This window comes from Podarcis raffonei, chromosome 17, assembly GCF_027172205.1.
Source record: "Podarcis raffonei isolate rPodRaf1 chromosome 17, rPodRaf1.pri, whole genome shotgun sequence".
Taxonomy (NCBI): domain Eukaryota; kingdom Metazoa; phylum Chordata; class Lepidosauria; order Squamata; family Lacertidae; genus Podarcis; species Podarcis raffonei.
This window is the reverse complement of record NC_070618.1, coordinates 5,994,203-6,015,000: the sequence shown is the minus strand read 5'-3', so window position 1 is coordinate 6,015,000 and position 20,798 is coordinate 5,994,203. Positions and strand designations below refer to the sequence as shown.

At 39.6% G+C, this 20,798-nt stretch overlaps 1 protein-coding gene across 4 annotated transcripts in view; it reads right to left on the bottom strand.

Annotated features, from left to right (window-relative positions):
- Nucleotides 1-20,798, bottom strand: part of ZCCHC7 (zinc finger CCHC-type containing 7) — a 124,049-nt gene that overhangs the window by 43,739 nt on the left and 59,512 nt on the right. For all 4 annotated transcript variants that reach the window (XM_053370527.1, XM_053370529.1, XM_053370530.1 and 1 more), the window contains exons 3-5: nt 8,442-8,485; nt 4,192-4,314; nt 200-370 (exon numbers count right to left, since the gene is read on the bottom strand). In XM_053370527.1, coding sequence (XP_053226502.1) covers nt 200-370; nt 4,192-4,314; nt 8,442-8,485 — 338 coding nt within the window. The remainder of the gene's footprint in view (nt 1-199; nt 371-4,191; nt 4,315-8,441; nt 8,486-20,798) is intronic.

Here is a 20,798-nt window from a genome sequence, read left to right as displayed (position 1 = left end):
AATCCAAACATTACAAAGATACATAAAATATTAATTGTACATAGAAATCTGTGTGCGCACAGAAATACCGCCTACTGGACACAGTTCTATAAGTGGGAGTTTAGGTGGTTGCCCCAACAAATTGTGACAAGCACAAGTGGTTCTGAAGAGAGAAACAGGGAAAGAAATATGGGGTAGCTTTGGTTAACTGTGTACTCACGTCTGCATAATGGCCTCTCATATCACAGCGGTTACAATGTTTTTTCCAGTACGTTCTCTCAAGGCAGTCTCTTGAGTAGTGTCCAGGCAAACAACAATTTAAACAAAAACGTGCAGGACAGCTGTTTTGTTGGTGACCTCTTTCGGAACACAGACAACAAGGTGGAATTTTCTGTGGGAGAAATACAAAGAGAGGAAATTCAAATGTCTGAAGCATCTGTAGAATTTAAATTAAGTAAAATGCACAAGGAAACTATGGCAAAATCACACTGAGAGCCAGAACAAACCATTATCACTTTGCTTAAGGCTTCCTACCTACATGATTTATTTAAATTTATACTATGCCATCCTGTGCTAGGTGCCTGAGGTAGCTAACAGTAATATATAAACACAATATAGAAGGAAACAATCATTAAAAGCCATAAATAGAACCAAAAGCAGATAAACAACAAATAAATTTAAAACAGCAATAAATGAGAAATTATCAACCAAAACCCAAATTGTCTTAGCAGGCCAATATATCTATATCTATCCATCTCTGTGTGAACACTTTTGTATGGCAATGGAAGCTCAATTCCCTGTGAACCAAGGTGCTGCCACCAAGAAGGCCCTTTCTCATATCTCTGCCAAACACATCTCAGAAGCTGGTGGAACATAGCAAAATGGTTTCTCTCGAACACATTAAGATTCAGACAGGCTCATATATGAGAAAATGGTATTTTATATAACCCAGTCCCATTTAGGACTTTTAAAGGTCACAACCAGCCCTTTGAATTGTGCACCAAAATATACCAGTAGCTAGTGAAACTCTTGGGGGGGGGGGCATTCTCACAATAACTGGCCCTGTCAAAAATTTGATTGCAGCATTCTGTGGTACCAATGCTTTACCCAATTTGCCACTTTAAACGTTCAGGGCACACTGCCCACACAATGTTGCTTATAAAACTCTGAAGCACCTGAAAATAAAATCAAAAGACATACATGCAGTATATACCTTCAACCACTAAAGTTGTTGTTGTTGGTTTTTTTTAAGTGCAGCACAATACAGCCAAATGCAGACAGAAATAAGTCACTGCTGTTGTTTTTAAAAGATCAGCAGCAGTGATGTGACTCTGAATATTTTTCTGGGAAGGATGTTTCAAATGTTGGGGCCACCACTGAGAAAGCCCTGTCTATAGTACCTGCTTGGGCAGGCTGACAAAGGCTAATCTATGTTTTAGCAAATGATTTTTCAAAGCTGGTTTTGAATTTTGGTGTTTTTCTTATGACTTATAAGGCAATGAACCAGAGCGGCATGTGCTGCATCTTCAGTCTCTCAAAAGAAATGAAAAATGTTGTGTGCCATTAACACCAGCCAAGGTATCAAAGCCTTTTTCAAATGAGGCTGGCATTTACTGAAGTCATCAAGCCAGGACTTGCTCAATATCTGCCCACCTTCAGGGATTAGGCAGCTAGGTACCAGAGAATGATGTTTTTTGTGGTAGCACTCTGACTGCGGAATAGCAGCCACTCAAAAAACAATCCCTTTTTTCATTTTTACACCGCGTTAAAATAGTTTCAGTCTGAAAGGGCTTTGATTGACAAACAAACTTGGGGGTAATTCTGTTTTTTATGTTTGTTAGCTTCTTATTAGTTTTAGTGTGCTTTTATTTCTTTAATCAGAATTATATATATTAGTCACCTTGTGATAAATGTGATGCATGCATGCATATTTTATATAAACAAATGTTTCCTAGCATTTTCAGAAAGTTTCCACAGAACTTCAGACACCTGTTACATGTTCATTGCCTAGAAAGTGAAGCAATGATCATAAACACCAAGTGGCAGATAACTTTCCAGAGAAGCTCCTCCCTGCTATTGCTCTTGATGGAAGTTCAGAGAAAGACAACCAGTCCTGGTATTTCCATGTGTGAACAACAGTTAACCAAAGAGGAAAGAAATAGTGCCTTCTCAGCAGCTTTAGATTTCAGTAATTATTCCTATTTCCAAGGCCTCTGGTTAATGGGCTAGGTACCCCTTACCCATGCCCACAGTATAACTGGTTTTCCTGGTGGCTGGTATTTTAAAAATCTTTTTCTCCCTTCATTCCTACTTCTCTGGTGCCTACACCGATCCTGTTGAATCTGTAGCCAAAGTGCAATGATCTCTGTGCAAGCTCTCTATATGATGTGATTGTCTTAATGTTTGATAGACAAATTTTCAACACACAAAGTGCAACCTGCAACTTTTCCTAAATTTTTTGCCCCCTTTTAACAAAATACACCAATTTTAACCATATTGTTTCTACTTCAAATATTTTAACAACCATTCTCCACAGACCCGGATCATCACGAAAACACACACGCACGCACACACTGCTACAAATAAAATACAAGAACTGTAAAGAAATCTAAAACTAGCTCACAAATTGATGGAAATTTATCTAACTTATGATGAATCCATCAGTCTTGTGAGACCTGTCCTCAGTCACTCTCTCTCTCTCTCTCCAATTCCAGGTTAATTGTTGCATTATTGTGGTGGAATCGGTGGGGCTGCTCCAGAAGATAATGTAGGAATCAGCTTTTGATTGAAACAGGTAGAGCAGATGACATCACCAGCCCTTTACCAACTGGCCAACAATTTGTTTCTGGGTTCAACTCAAGGTGCCGATTTTGACCTTTAAATCCCTAAACAGCTTGAACCAGAAAATAATTGATTCCCCTTATGCGAGCCTGCTCAAGCATCTGGTTCCACTTCAGAGGCCCTTCTCTGGGGCCCCCCACGACTGGGGGTGTGGCAGGTGGACATTAGAGATAAGGCCTTTGCAGTTGTGGTACCCCAAATCTGAAACTGACCCCTAAGAGAGGTGCGCCTGGCCTCATTCCTGCTCATCAAAAAGCAAGCAGTAAACGGTTTTATTTCAGAAGGATTTTCAGAGACTCTGCATTTAGCAAGGATATTTGCTGGTGGTTTAAAATGGTTGCTGATAATTTTTTTAAAAAAACTTACAGTTTTAATGGTGGCCTTAATGATTGTAAGATACATTGATTATTTTAACAGAAAGGTCAGGTAAAAATACTAGAAATAAATAAATAAAACACTGGAAAGCTGATTGCATAAAGCTTCCGGTTCAGTGTTTGCTGAGCTGAAACTGACCAGACAATGAGCACTGCCATCAGCCACAGGTGGACAGAGAATGGTAGATACTTTTTAAAAGATTTATCTCTGGTGACTTCACTTCCTAATTCAGCCAACATGGAACTTGTCTAATGGGGAATGGGCCATGGGAACACCTTGTGTTCAAACTGATGATCCATTTAATGCAAACGAGAGCAAATATATGTACTAAAATATTAACTGTTGAAACTTGCTAAATTATCGCCGTTCATTGTCCCATCACATACATATGGCATGATCCAATCTATTGTGAGCCCCATACCTGCATGCAGAAAGATGATCTGCCTCCCTCCCTCCCCTCCCCCCCCATCTAGATGTCCATACAGGCAGCACAAGGGGGTAATGGGAAGCCTATGAGGATTTTCTGCAAGTTGCTTGTGCAGAGCCAGCATGGTAGGTGGATATGGGAAACATGCACCAATGTGGCACGAGGGAGAAACCAATTTACAATGAGCATCTGGGAATCCTCTGCATGGGGAGTGTGCCCATAGTTTACTGCTAAATTCAGAGGCAGGGAGACGCTGTCCTTGAACTATTTCTTCTGCCCCCCTCCCGCCAAGTAAATTTCTCTCACATAAGGGCAGCATGCCTTTTGAACCCCCCCCCCCCAAAGTACAGGGTGCAAACTTCAAAAGAGTCCGCAACTGTTGATTCCTGGGACAAATCTGTCTTCTCGACTGTCGTGCGCGGAGGGAGGGAAACAATCATCTCCTCCTTCCCCCTCTCAAAATGTCCCTTCAGAACAATTATTTCTTACCAGAGCTTTAAAAGTCTGAAAGCTGTCAACTGACAGAATAAATTGCTCTCTTCATAGACAAATCAGAATACTGTATTTACCTTTGGGGTAGGACAATTTTTTGATAAGTGACCTCGTTTATCACAATTTCTGCAAGTGACATTTTTGTCCGGCGTGTAGTATCTGTTGTTGTGCCGCACTGTAACATAGTTGCCAATCCGTGCCTAAAGAAATGAAAAGAAAATTCATTAGAAGTTTGCAGCTTACTGCCTTGCCATTCTAGACTTTTGTAGCTATTAAGGCTAGTAGGTGGAGTCAAAAATTCAGCTCTGCATTTGTATACTTGTTTAAACAAAAGTCATCTAAATCCCTGGTAAGCCTTTTACCCACTGGTAATTGTATAAGCTCCCTTCAAAAAAAGAAAAAAAAAGAAAGGGAAAAAAGCATTTTTAGAAGTTGGTATGTCTCTTTTTCCCGTAGTTAAGCCAACCTTTGTCAGCATTAGTTCACAATAAAGAATTCTGCAAAATGCATCAAAAATAATTGCAAAAACAACTTGCCATGAATAAATTCATGGGATAGATAATCTCTTGAAGCACTTTTATTCTATGCGTGAATAGGTAGATAAAAAAGCAACGAGAAAACATAGATGAAACAGCAAGCCCCCCCCCAAAAAAACCTTGACCTCACCATATTCTATAAATTCTTAGGTATGTGAATATGAAAAAGAGAAAATGGAATTTTAAGGGGGGGGGGAGAACTTGGAATAAGAGACTCTCAAAGCCTTCTCTTTCTTAATATTGCTGTTTTCCAAAGACCATCTGTGAAATGATTTTGCAGTGAGACACGGTCATTTCCTTATTTATTTGGCTGAATACAGTGTAGTCAATGGCAGTAATGGGCACCTACTGTCTTTCTAATACTGAAGACTACAGTTGATAGTGACCATGTTATTCAATTAGAGGAGCACATTCTGCACCAGCTATTTGTGGATAAAGCTAAAGGTCAAGTAAACGTGTGCACAGATGTAAAAGGCAACCGCTGCTTGAGCTGATACGCAAGAGTAATAAGGAATCTAAGCGCAAGAACTGTAGAATATCAAAAACATAAGGAAGTATAATAGAGAGCAATCTCTGGAAAAGCAGTTGTTTGGGATAAAATTGCATAATTCTACTTTGACAGTTTTCTTTTCATAAAATCCTACTTGCCACAATTTTTCTGGCTTTGGAATACTTAGCATTTTGCAGCAGTGACCAAGCCAAAAATGGTGACCAGCCACACAAGTAGAATATTTTCAATGATATTCAGTCCAGTTTTCCTTTCTTTTCCATTTGTATCTGCATGTTTGATGTTCCTTGTATTTTGTCTACATTTTTAAAATTAATAAAGTATCTTTTAAAAAATGACAAAAACTGATGCAAACGTCAAATTGTTCACTGCCTCAACAATACATTAGTGAGCAATCTTTGGGTTCAGTCAGTTGAGAATCTATAGTTTATATGACCATGGCCAAACCACTTTTCTATATATTCACTAACTACTTTCGAGAATCAGGTTCTTCAGAACCAAATTTGTAAGGTATGTGGCAGAAAAACAGAAGCAATCATTAGAAAATTTGAGCTCTGCATCTCGTTCCAGTACAATTAAAAGTCAAATTTGAGAAAGCAAACTTGAAATTACATGTTAATTAGTTTTATCTAACCCTTTGATGCTGTAGCAAAAAAGGCTAATGCTATTCTAGGCTGCATCAATAGAAGTATGGTGTCAAGGAAATCAAGGGAAGGAATAGTCTTTCTCTCTTCTGCCTTGATTAGACCACACCTGGAATACTGTGTCCAGTTCTGGGCACCACAGCTGAAGAAGGATATTGACAAATCAGAATGTGTACAGAGAAGGGCAACCAAGATGATCAAGAGTCTGGAAATCAAGCCTTTCAGGAATGTTTGCATATGTTTAGCTTGGAGATGCGAAGACTGAGAGGAGATAGGATAACCATCGTCAAATATCTAAAGGGCTATCACATGTAAAATGGAACAAGCTTGTTTGCTCCTTCTCTGGAGGATAGGACCTGAATCAATTCCTTCAAGTTACAAGATATATCATTCTGACTAAACAACAGAAATAACTTTCTGACGTTAAACAGGTCTTCAACAGTAGGATGGACTCCCTTGGAAGGGAGTGGACTCAGCTTCCTTGGAGGGCTTTAAGCAGAGGCTGGGTGGCCATCTGTCATGTACGATCTAGCTGAGATTCCTGCATTGCAGCGGTTGCACTAGATGTGCCTCAGGGTCCCCTCTGACTCTACAATTCTATGATTCTAAAAATAACATCTAAACGGAAGGGCTTATTCATACTGCAAACTTCTTCTAAAACATACTTCACTACACTGAGTAGTCTTCCTAAAATTTGGAAGGCAGTTTGTAACACCAAATTAGCTCAGCTCATAATGCTAAGCCATAATCCAACCCACAAATTCTTCTCCAGCTCAGACCATAATTCAAGTTGGGTAACTCCCTCCTGTCTTGGTTTCCATCCACTACCCTCTTCCTGGTAACATCAAACATGATTAGAAATGACCTTTGAAAGGCCTCCCTCTCTGGTGTTAGGATCCCTTGGAAATGTTATTTCTCAAGGACATCACAGTTGCAGCTGGGAATAAGGGGGAGAATGGTTAGTGTTCTGGGACTCTCAGGGAAGGGGAGGTATTTTAAGCTCCCAATGGCATCTCAGAGAAAAGCAAAAATGTTTTTTTTTGGGGGGGGGGAGTGACAAAATTGGCTTAGGCCCAATTATGAACCAAGTCAGCCATTAGTCTGCAGTACTTATGAGCAAAACATTTTTTACATTTGGAAATTCAAATACTGCTGCTAATAAAGGTAAAGGTACCCCTGCCCGTACGGGCCAGTCTTGCTAGACTCTAGGGTTGTGCGCCCATCTCACTCTATAGGCCGGGGGCCAGCGCTTTCCGAAGACACTTCCGGGTCACGTGGCCAGCGTGACAAGCTGCATCTGGCGAGCCAGCGCAGCACACGGAACGCCGTTTACCTTCCCGCTGGTAAGAGGTCCCTATTTATCTACTTGCACCCGGGGGTGCTTTCGAACTGCTAGGTTGGCAGGCGCTGGGACCGAGCAGCGGGAGCGCACCCCGCCACGGGGATTCGAACCGCCGACCTTTCGATCGGCAAGCCCTAGGCGCTGAGGCTTTTACCCACAGCGCCACCCGCGTCCCACTGCTGCTAATGGAGGTGTGCAAATGGAGGTGTGCAAAAGAAAAAATGTGTTGGCTTGTTAAGCTTCTATAAGCAAAGAAAGTGTTCCTTGCATTGTTTCCAATTCTATATATAACTTTATAGAAAGGTTGGCTACGATGTGACTCTAGTGATGTAGCTCCCACTTGGCCACTGGCCTGCTGGCTGGGGTTGATGGGACCTGCTGCATGTGGCATGTTTCTGCTTGGTCTGTGCTAGCTGATCATGGGTGGAGGTGATTTACAGATGGCCCAGTGTTTAACTTGGGGGCTGAACAATTACTTATGAATCTATTCATTGCGTGCGCGCGCGCGCGCACACACACACACACACACGTAATGAGGTTACATGCTTGGGAAAAGTTTAAAAGTATTAGCTTTCTTCAGGACCACCAAGAACCATAAGCTATGATAGGAGGGAGTTTAGTTTGATCAAGGCAACTTTCAATGAAGAGGGAAAATCTATATACTTTTTCTCCCTATACAAATTTGACAGCTAACTCACAGAAGGCCACTTCAACTCCATTTGTATCCTGTGATACAGGATTGTATCCTCCATTTGTAAAGTGAGGAGGCTGCTTTGCACCAAACCATCCCACTCTATATAATTCTTTATTAAGTTTTTAGTTTGTATATTTCTTGATTGTTTCATGTTTCCAGTTATTATGAGGATACATAAATTTATCACGGTAAACGTACCCATAGCTGTACTTTTCCAAAATACACTTTCTTGATTTACTGTATATTCTATAGTCAGTGAAAGGTATTATGGAATGGAATAAATGTTCACTTGAATGCCAAATCTTGATTAAAAATAAAATAACTATATCCACTGACGAGCATTATCTTTTTCTTCCTCCTGTAATAATTGGTTGGTGGCTATTGTGCTACAAATTATCATGGGAAATTGAAATTTTATTTCTTAAAAAATGTAATGAAAACAACACAAAGACAATACACCCTGCATTTGTAAAAGCAACACATCTACACACATTAGACTATTTTAGTATGTCTTATACAGAGGGATTTAGAGAGGCACCCACACAGAGTTTGTTGATCAGTCACAAGAACAGCCAAATAATATCCAACAGTTTATCAATTTACCTCTAAGTCTTTATCACTGATGTTCCAGTCTGCTCCACCTTCTCCTGAAAAAGATATTTTAAAAACCATTAAAGCTGATTTTTCAAAGCTATGTCTAATTTCTCATTTAAAAGTTGTAAATCTTATTTTTAAAAAGCTGAAAAAGTGAACTTCAGTAGTGACACACCCAAACTTTTAGTTTATACTTTTACCCACCTTGGTGCTTGATCATATCAGGATCAGGATCTGCAACAATCTACCATGTGTAAATAATGGTGTGAAAAGTGCAGTTTTTCCCCCAATATGAGCATATTTGTTTTCTAAGGAACCCTGGGGCTCTTTGGAAGCTACTGGAGATTTTCTAATAAAAAGAGCAGTAATAGTAGACAAAGTCTCCTGAAACAGTTTCCCTACCACTACAGTCATCTTCTGCAATGTGTAGCTTCAAGGGAGAAGAGGCTCAGTTCATGTGGGACAAGGGGAAGGCCCAACAGATTTTGAGGTGTATTTATTTATTTTATTTCCACACGAGCTGCTTCATGAGTTTTATCTTTGGAGTGATTTGGGCTGTTCAACACTTTTATTTTTTATTTTAACTATTGTTGTTAAGTAGCCTTGAATATTTTAACAGGTGGGTTATAATTATACACACAGGTCCAGCCAGCACATCACATGAAGAGAGTGCCCACTCTATAAAATAATATCCAGTAATATGGAAAATTTGAAACTGACTGCTGCAGCATATGCTCATTAATGCTGTAGTGATTGCTATTTCCTGCATGACTTGTACATTTTCATTTTACCGGTGAAAGACTGGTAAAAACATAGTTTGCTGTTTCTCCTTTTTTGCCCCATCTATGGACTGCCAATATCTTTATTAGTCCCAAACTTGCTTCTTCCCTCATTTACTATTTCATGGTTAGAAATTATAAGAACATCTAATATTATTATCAGGAAACTTTTGTTAAAAAAGAAGTATCTGCTTGATACTTCAAATAGTCACTAATAACGAATAAATACCTTTTGTCCCACAAAGTTTTACAAATAATCACACAGTGGTTTGCAGTGGTAATTTTTGCTAGGTCTATTGCTTTTTAAAGAGAAGAGTTCACCTGCTTTACCCAAGTTCTTAATGTAGAAGTTGTAAATGAAATTACCCACAAAGAAATAGATGCCAAATCTTGTGTTGCTCCCAGATTCACTATTTGCTCATTTAAACAAATAACCAATGAAATAGTTACAGGGGCCCAGCTCTAGTTTTTTCCCTTGTGAACAAACAATTTCACCGCACAAGAATCCACTAACTACTAGACAATGAGAAAAATATTTGCCCAATGACTTTTCAATCTGTTTAAAGAATTCTTGAATATCCTGTCCTGTAATACCGAATATACTGCATATACTGAGCACAATTTTTCTTAGTGCATCTAATTACCACACCAATCTCAAAATTTGATCCATTGTGCCCTGGACAGATGTATGTGACAACAGTCTTCAGACGCAGCTCCAAAGCCCTATTAGTGAGCAACATCCAGTATCTGACTGGCTCATTAAACTACATTTTCAATGGCCAACTGATGTCGGGAAAGGGAGAAATAAGAAATGCCTAATTCTCTGCATGCAATCCATCTCTGATTATCTGGTTCCTGACAGCACAATTCCCTGGTTCCTGATAGCGAATTAATTCCTTAGTTTCTCTCTACTTGCAGTTGAGTTGGTATCAATCACACTATCTTTCCTTTCAGCTCCCATAAAGGCTTTCAGTTCAAGCCTAAACTTACAGATGTTTCATCAATTGGATCAGATTTTTTTTCTGAAGCATATCTATGTATATCATGTCTACCAAAGGGCAATTAATACCATATTGCTGCAGTGAGCCATAAGCAATTTTTTTTACAGTATGTGAGTGTTGGATTTTTAGGATACAATTTTATGACATTAATACAGCAAAGTAGAGGTGACCCCTTGTGTCAATACATATACATTATACTTGCCTTATTTTTTAAATAAGATTTTATTAAAAGATAAAGAAAGAGAGGAAAAGAAAGAACACAGAGTCCTCTCTCAAAAGTAGCTCTCAACCCTTGTCATCTACAGAAAGTGGTGGACCCTTCCAGCTCTCACCTGGAAGATTTCCTTTCTATAGTCTCCAACCCTGGGAGATCTTCACTTCCCAGCCTCTCACCTGGGTCCTTCCACCAACTATCTACCACCTCCATGTGTGTGACCTTTGGATCCCAATAACGGCCCAGAGCAGAGGACACCAAAGTAGAAAAGGGGGGAAAGAAAGAGCCTCCAGAGAAGTGGCCCACTCAACTTTTACCAGTGTGTTCTGCAGTGTGTGCAGTTGCAGCCAAACTCAGGATAAGATCACATATATAAGCAACCCTGAAGCAACATGGTACAGGTGGTCATTGCGCTCTACTGCCAGGAGAGAGCGGAGTCCCTAAGATGGTTGGATGGCACCTTGTACACCTCCTTCCGGCAACTGCTGCAGCCAAGCTGGTGCCAAACATATTGCTCTGCTTTCCTTTGAACCACATCAGCAAGGCTGGGGTTGTCGTTTGGGCAGTCAGGACCTCCATACACACCGCCCAGGCTTGTGTCCTGGGGAGGCCACATCAGTGCTGCTAATGCAGTGATTTGACTTTATCCCCAAAGGAACACTCCATTGTCTCTCAAATGCCAACAATACTTGCCTTTATTAACAGAACCAGTCCAATGCCACAGTGAACTCTGTTCCTTCTAAAGCAGTCAACAAAGTTGCTTAATAACAATCTGTATGTATTACCCACTGAAGCAGCTAGGTGGATGTCAATTACTGTTATTAATCCAACTTTTACAGGTGGTGGTGAATGTGAATACCTCGTGTTGCGTTAGGTTCATGGTGCGTCTTTTCAGCTCATGAACACAGCAAACCCGGAAGTGTATACTTTCGGGTTTCGCTGCGTGCAAACATGCAGAAATGCTCTACCGCGCTCTGCGCTTACGCAGAAGCACCGCTCTAGTTGAGGACCATTTGGGGTGCGAACGGCACCCTGGAACGGATCGTGTCCACAACTAGAGGTACCACTGTACCTCAATAAGAGTTATATGTAAGTTACATATGAAACTTTTTATGGAACCAACATGGCAATGATTCTATATATTCAAGTCATTAGTCCAATAAAACTTAACAGCATGTAAACAGTACAATGGAACAAAGTTGATATCTCTTTCTCAAGAGAACACTTCACCTTCCACACACACAAAGGCTCTTTCCATCATCTAGTGGAGGAATCCCACTGTTGAAATAATTAAAGAGGAGGAGACTATTGCCAGTTCCAACTCTCACATCATTACAGCGGGTTCCCCAACCCATCAGTACAGATTCTGGGACGGCACGCAGAGAGCTGCAAGGGGAAAGGGGAACTAACAAATCTCACCTCCCACTAGTGGCAGCACAATCTGAATCCAAGGTCCCATCTGTATTCTACATTGAAAGCACATTTCATACCAGTCATGACTTCCCCCAAAGAATCCTGAGGATTGTAGCTTGTTAAAGGTGCTGAGAATTGTTAGGAGTCCCCCATTCTCCTCAAAGAGCTACAATTTCCAGTATGGTGTAACACTCAGTGTCCCTTCCCAGGGAACTCTTGAGAATTATTCCCAGATTCTTGATGAAACCATGACTGTCTAAAGTGGTATCAGGATGCTTTAAATACATAGTGAGGATGAGGTCCAAGTTGATTTCTTTCAACGTTTTGTCATATAGCGTCTTTATCATCTTTTTTCTGAATTTCTTCCAATTTTGCTTACATTTTCCTTTAAGTGTGTTAATCTAAATCAGAGATGTGGCACAGGATGGAAAGGTGCTATTTTTTGCTATTTGGATATCATACTTCTATCAAACATTTTAAAAGGAAGCATCAAGTAATATAATAGTTTTGTTAGTAAAATACTAGCTAGCTTTTAAAAAACAATAGCAGCAGTTCACACACTACTGAAAAAATGTTCAGTTTATTATTAATCAAGGCCTTCTCAGCACGGCCATTCAGTTATCCAAGATTTCATGATCTGCATTTTATTTTGTAACTCCGTTTGATCTTTCTTGGAATTAATTTTGTGGCTTACAGACCAGTTCTCTAAACTACCAAGTTCATTCCAATCCAAAACCCTATCCTCCAAAGCATTTACAATCAAATTTTACTAGTTTACTTATGAGAATGTCATGTGGAACTGTGTCAAAAGCACTGCTAAATTTGATTATGCTGAAGATTATATCTACTGCATTCCCTTTATCCACTAAACCACTTATCTTATGAAAGACGGAGATTAGTCTGAACTGGCATGTATTTCTAAAATTTGCACTATGTACTAAGCAATCACCTCTGAATTTTCTTCCAGGCACATCTTACAGAGCAAAAACCAAATTCCTTTGTGGGATTTCAGCAGGGTAAAAGATTTATTGGCCTAATGGAAAGATTCTTCATAGAGCTGCCCTCTTATACTACCTCCACACCACAAAGCATGGTACAGATAGCATGCCAAGAGTTCATGCTTGGAAAATGGCTACAATTATTGCAATTCCTTTATGCATCTGCATACTAAATGTGCTCGCAGATATCATATTTGCATTAATTCTTGAATATGCACATTATCAGCCATCTATGATCTCTAAAAACCACGGGGCAATTTTTTATAATGTTTTGCATTACCATGAGGTGGCTTTTACAACGATGCCCCAGAAGCATGCACATGAAAATATTTAGTTGGAATGTGTGGCTTATGCAACATTGTCAAAGATGGGAGTGAGATTTGGATCCTCTATGAGCTGTTCTGAACAAGTTGCTTAGTTGATACTTTCTGACAAACAGTGTTTAATTATAAAGTCACACAATTACAAAAGCTTAGTTTTGTGTACAAAGGGTGAGTTGCCCTTCTTATATATTTCTATGAGTGTGAAATGGACACTAGAATCTGCAAAGTGATTATAAGGAACCCAAGGATGATCATTATTCTTAGCTAATTATCCAGGGGGTGGGGGAGCACAGATCTTTTGTAATGTATGTGAATTAGATAGCACAGGACTACTCTACATCACTCGAGAATCAAAACAAACGTGTAGTTAATTGTAAAACTGCAGTAAGATCTCCAATTACCTACTCTGTACTGTTTATTGACAAAAGAGAACATCTGGCCTATAGTGCCTTTTGTCTTTTTGTGTATACTGGAACAGCATTCAACCAGACATTATTCCGTAATCAAACTATTAGGGAATCACCACATTTATGGCAATTGAGGATGAATAAATTGCCAGCAGGATCAAGGTGGAACACTGCAGAAACAATAGATGATGCTTAGGATAAATCATTCAGTCGCTCTGAGATGATGGAATGACTTCTGGATAAAACTGAAATCAATTTTTTATCATGAAGGCACTCCAAACCCCTGTACACACTTAAAGGGATTTCTTACTATTGTCCTGGTGACTGAGAAGATCATTTATTATAAAAGATGAAACCCGTTGATGGAATGGATTATTTGTCAGTATCCCATAAAAGCGGAAGAACTCTGAAGAGATCCATAAACTTCCCCCAAGGAATTATTTGAAGCAGTTTTTGACAGATCCATTCTAACGAAGTAAGAGACCTCCTTCCCACAGCAACCATACCATATCACTGTGCTTATCTGACATAATTGACCACACTACAAATTCTTCTTTTATCTTGATGCACCGCCGTACTTTTATGTAATCCTTAGTTGACAAAACCTACCATGTCACTATCATGAAAAATACAATCCAAAGGGGAAAAGAAAATGTGCTTCCCATTTTAATGTTGATTCAATAGCTATTAATTTGTTTTTTTGTGTTTTTTATTTAAAAAGCAATAAAAAAAATAACTGCCATCTAAACACTAAATCAGTTTAAACCATCGGTAACCCTTGGAGTAGGTTGTCACCTGAAGAGTAGTTTGACAGCTAGAAGCTATGACATGAATTTATAATCTCTGAAGCCTCTGTCCTTTTGGTGGCCGTGGCAAGTTAATGCTAGACTTTAAGGAGATCTACAAAACAAGAGTTAAAATTGTTTAATCCAAATGAAGATGTGTGCTTTTATATTTCAAGCAGTCTGTTTCAAATACAGAAACAAACAAACAAGCAAACTTGTCATGTACTGGAACCCTACCCTCCCCATTTTCATATATAGGGCTTTATGTATTTTGCTGTTTTCTACTCATTTATCATTTCTATTATGCCCTTTCCACTTCATTATCTTCCCCAGAGTGCCAAATAATCTGTTGGAACTATAATATATATGAAACAAAAATTGTTTTCACCCAAACCACATATATTTTAACTTTACTGCATTCTAGAAAATGTACACAATTTACAAAAAATCAAAATACATGCAATAGCTCACTGTACACATTTCTGTTTCCACCTGCTTCATATTTTTCTCTTTATAACATTACACTCTGCATCATTTCAGTTGATTCATTGTTAGTAATGCTAATTCTCAATTGTCAATGGTTCTTGATTTTTTCAAAGCTGAGCGCAACATTTAGAGTACAAACTAGATCTCTCTCTCTCTCTCTCTCTCTCTCTCTCTCTCTCTCTCGTTTGGTGGGTACAAGTATGAGGACCACAGGAACAGTTAAATTCAGGGCATGGTTGGTCTACCACACAGTCGGGGGAATTCTTTAAATAGAGCCTGTCACTCTCTTTGCCCATCAATGGGATTTCCTTCTCAAACTGCTGATTCGTTCAGGTACACAACAGAGGAAATTTCAGTTAACCTTTGTTTCACCCCAGGGAAAAATCTGTCTGAGAAGTATAAAATGAATAGATTAAAAAAAAATAAGTAGCCAAGCTTCAATGTTATTTTTTTTCCAGAGTTCACAGCAAACTCAACCCCCCTCCAAACATTTCAGCCCCACTGGAGAATAAATGATATAATACGCAATTCAGTATTCCAGTTGTATACCTTTTGTTTGAAACTGAAAAGCCCAACCAAAACAAAACTATCCCTTTTTTTTGAACAAGAACCTTTCCTACAAACCCTTCACCTTGTGGTTATTCTTTGTGATCAAGATGGGAGAATAGCGTTTTTGAACATAAAATCCACTGGCTGTTCTAAGAGAGAGAGAGAGACCACCTGGTGGGTGCAGGAGCCCCATTACTGATCACGGGGACTTAGGTTCTGTGAACTCAAAAGTGGCAGCAATTTTGCAGAATGTGCCAGCAAGCTACTGGAGCAGAGGACTGGCTTAAACCTGTTAAGGCGGCCACAACTGAATATTCGTGTGGCTAGTGAAATTGCTTGAGGACAGACTTAGGATTGGGGTGGGAGGAGAATAGGGAGCTGTCTTCACCTAATTTCCTTAATAATAAAAAAAGCTCCTCTTCCCAACAAAAAGTGCATGGGGGAGGAGAGAAGGGAAGCCCTGCTACACAAACAGGAGTCCTTGTACAAGTTTCCACTAACAGATTTGGGTATTGAATATGGCCCTATAGGTTTAACATACAATGCAGGTCACAGGTTGAATTAGTGATTCTAAAAATGGCTGTGATACAGATGATTAAAATGTGGGGTGTGCTGCTATGTGACCTTTGTCATGACCAAACCATTATCTGATAGGGGTGCAGTTTCTTGAAGCTCAAAGATCTCCACAAGGGTTATGGGCTGATAAAGATGGTTTGCCATTTGAGATTCACGGAACCAATCACTTTTCAGAACTTTTGAAAATGTATCCATTGGTGATAGCAACTAAGGAGCTGGTAGTATGGGTGAATCTCTTGATCTGATAGGTCCTGAGGATCCTCTTTCACAATTTCATTAATGGTGCAACCATAGTTTAGAGAGATACTGATCCTGGGAGAGAGAGGGCAGATTACCGTTACTGTAACAAAAGGGGAACACACAAACTTGACCTAATGAATCCAACTGACTGTACCACCTGTTTCCTTATACAGTGGTACCTCTGGTTACGAACTTAATTCGTTCTGGAGGTCCGTTCTTAAGCTGAAACCGTTCTTATCCTGAGGCGTGCTTTCGCTAATGACGCACCTCTGGCACGTGATTTCCGTTCGCATCCTGGGGCAAAGTTCGCAACCAGGAGCAGCTACTTCCGGGTTAGCAGAGCTCGTAACCTGAAGCGTTCGTAACCAGAAGCATTCATAACCAGAGGTACCACTGTAGAGATGAGGAAATTAGAACACAGTAAATGTTCATGCAACGATACCCACTTCTGAGCACAATTAAAGGTGCTAGTCTTGATCTAACACCCTTGTAGAGTCGTGCTGCAGAAGATTCATATTATTACACTCGTATTCCCACTATTCCTCCAAAACTACTCAGGACCAAAATAAGCACTATCCCTAAGCTTTCAAAAATACACATGTAATATATAGTCTTATGTATAGGTAGCAGCCCATCTCACTAGCTTACAGTGCCAAGCCTGCTTATCTTAGAAAGGGTCACTCCTCATATTAAAATCAGCTAGATAAGCCCTGTTGTTCTCATTTCAAAAACTCAGACTACAGTTTATGAACAGCTCAGCAGCATGTAAAGTGAATCACTAGCTCTTTCTCCCATATCTGTCCTGCCTCTACTTGCCCTTAGGATGGGTTCCTGCATTAGGATATGGAGCTGGCTGTCAAGACTATAAATGTGGATACCTACAGTCTGCTACACTATCGCAGAGCCTAACTGGAACAATATAAATAACAGGAACAATTTCTTTATCATCAATAGAACAAAGAAAAATTGAAACAGGTACTTTGGATTTTCAAAAGGCTTGAATTTTTCTTTAAATTGCTCACTAATTCTCCCTATGCAGGCTGTTGTGACTTGGAAAAGGGCACTTATTTGTGTAGCTCAGCCATTTCTTTGCCTCTTTCCCCCTCCTTTATGGTCGGCATCCAAAAACAGATACCTTCTAAGAAAAGGAATCAGGTTATTTCTTCCATCCCTCCTTGGGTTTACTTTCTACAGACAGAAAACCTTGTTTCTGGCTTGCCTGCAAAGCAATTTTTCATCTAATAGTTAGATTCTAGCCACAGAATGCAAAAGGAAAGAAAGGCAGCGCAGATTATGTCTCTCAAGCAGGGGTTCTCAACTTGCAGAGAGCCTTGAACAACTGCTTTTGAAAGCAAGTCTAAAATGAATATCTGAGTTTGTGTTACCTTGTGCCAGGCTTTAAAGTAACTTGTTCACTACTTTTCAGGACATAAAGCTGTCAAAATATTACATAAGCTGAAAGAATACATTTTTTAAACCCAGGGCACCATACTATGCTTAACATTTCACTTCCGTCTCCAGGAAAATTATGACAATTTTTAAGTGCACCACACAACTCAGATAGTTTCTCAACTGTATAGCTATCTTAGAGGTCTTTCACAATTTATGACAACTGCAAGTAATCCGCTGCTATTCAAATCCTTATTCAAAAGTGTGCATCGAAAGTGCACTTCCCCCTTTATTTTAAATTCAAATTGTAAAATTGTTTGTTGCATTCCTCAAAGTAAAACTATCAAACTACAGCTATGAAAATCTGTAGATGGCTGCTGCTCTCTTCCATACAAAAAGAGCAAGACAATAGCTGCTTCTTTTCAATATGTCCAAGAGTAAAAAGCGAGGGGGGGGGGAAGGAATGGTAAATCATGACCACCACCTTTGCATTTTGCAAGATGCAAAAAGGGGCAGTTCAGCAAGTTTAGCCAACCAGCTGAGACTTCCCTATAGAAGGGAATGCTTGGGAGCTTCATGGATCCTTTGGGCTCTGTGACTCGTTTTAGTTTGCATTAGGAGCTAAAACTGCCCCTGGCCAGCTGGAAGAATTGGAAGCTTGCACAGCTTGGCAGGAAGCCATCTTTGCTTGCTCCCCGACTCCCCTGGGCTGCACTAAGCACAACTTGGTTACATTTGAGTACTAAAACTGCTATTCTAGGGTGCATCTTATCTAGTCATATCATTCCCCACGCATATGGTGAACTGATTGACACCATTAATTAATGACCTTAGCATATATTTGCTTACAGTTAAGACTGAGTTCTGGGACCAGAAGGAGACTTTGGTTTTAAAAAAGAATAGTACTGAACCAAAGCACTGTCTTTCAATTTATCATATGTATATTTTAATCTTCTCTGTTTTCAGATGCTTTTGGGTAGTGATACACAATTTTACCCATCTTTTTTTTAAAAACAGCTTCTGCACCGATGCATTAAGATTAAATCCTCATGTATTTCCCTAATATATTGCTGCAACTTGCATTGGGCTGAAAACTTGATATTCTCTTAAAAATATGTAGTTTTTTGGAAGGTAACTTCGCTCAAATTAAGCAGTAAAATAATTTTTCATTTGTCCGACTCCTTGATGTAAAATAAATCAAAAGCTTATGTAAGATAATACCGCTTACATATGAACATCCAGATGCCAAGAGACCCAAAGCAATTCTCAGTTTAACGTTTTCAAAGGCACAGACTAGTGATCACACGATACTGGTGATACTCTCTAGTTACCCTTGGCAACCCTTCTCAACTGTAACGATGCTCTGCCCCTACAATAGCTCACTGGGCAGCTTTCTCTTCACTTAGCTGAATGCTTTGGGACCATCTGCGTCGGTAAGCATAAAAGGCCAGCCTGCCTGTGGGCCCGTCACTCTGAACACCACCTCTCTGACCCTGATTAAATACAACTTTCAATCCTTTTTGTCCTCCCTGTTGACTTCTCCTATTAAGGGAGCCCTTTGACAAAGAAAGCGGAAGAGTGGACTAACTGCCCCCAAGAAAGGTGATGTCTGATACTGCTCAACACAAGGATTAGCAAGCCAATACATAACAAAAGCAAGTTTGGGGGGAGGGGGAGGAAAGGAAAAAATGGTTTCAGCCAGGTCTTTTGACTAATTCAGTACGTACACAATTCAACAAATAGCTATACAAGAGGGATGCTTTTTGGGGGGGGGATGGGGAGAACTATTACAGAATAACAATAATTTGGGAACATGCATTTAACCAAGCAATGTAAGGCCATGACACTGGTAAGAACAAAGCAGCATTTTTCTTTTAAAAAAAGAAAAAGAAGCATCTTTTTGTAGGAATAAATTTGGTTAAAGGAAACACGGTGCAAACTCAAGACAAACATGGTAATCCTAAATTCTTTAGATGGAACGAAAGTTTCAGTGGAATTAATGGAACGTATTTCCAAATAACTAGATTGGACTTACTTTCAAATAGCTAGATAGGGTTGGGATGAAAGAAATACCTGTAAAACTATGGTCAGAATCCAGAGTACTACTTTAGTTCAGAGAGGCAGCTTGGGTTACAATGGAGTTGACTTTTCCTCCAGCTTGACCAGCTGACTCCTATGCCACATCACGAGCTGATTTCGAAATTCTACTCAGTTATAACTCTACTGTGTCTGCCCTGTGGCACTGAGTGAGTGTGTGGGATCTTCCTTCCCCAAAACTGCTCCAGGGGGAACCCCTGGATTTAGGAGGTGTGCAGGGGGAGAACATTCTGTTCCACAAGCAGAAATCCTTGCGCTGGCAGAATGACTGCCTTAGCTCTACACTGGATTCCACCCAAAGTCTCCTTAGGCTCACAAAATTAGTTTCACAGCTCTTTGTATTATTAAAAATACTTGTATTATTAAAATAAATTTATAAAATAGAAAGACTCAAAGTGATAAAAGTTAACAGAATGAATTTAAGCTATTTAATTAGTAAATAAATGTTTAACTCTATTTAAGTTACTATTGCCTCTCTTAAAGTTGGAAAGCTTTGCAGAGCTCAGATGATCCCCAAAAGGTGAACTGCTTAGCTAATTAGGAAGCTATCCTTTCACATGCTTGTAACTTCACACAGATCCACATATTTAGATGCAGGATTGCAAACTTGTGTACCTAATTAACTTTATGTAGACGTTATAAAATTTAAAGTGTACAATACAAGGCAACATCTTGGTAGAGAAATTTTATAGCATGAAGTGCACTATAATATTATTTTTAAAGTGTCCATCCAAAACCTTTAACAGTTCCAGCCTTGAAGATGGAGCACAAAATTCAAGCTCTGTGTTAGGAGCGGACATTCTAAAGAGGACAATACTACATGTTCTCATCTAGAGGCTTCATTTAGCATAGAGCAGAGCTGATCAGAGACCCTCGCATATTTTATCTGCACATTCAATGGATGCAGATGAGAAAAATCACAGAAGCAAGTTCCACCACCAACCTACAGTATGTGCATTTGTTAGAAGAGTATCCCCACACATACAGCTCTCTGTGTGATCAAAAATACCTGAGCAGAAAAAAATTAATAATATACTTGAACAGCAACCTGGGAAGAGTGCCTTCCATGCTTATACCAATGCATGTTGGAGCCCCGTGCAGAGGCTCTT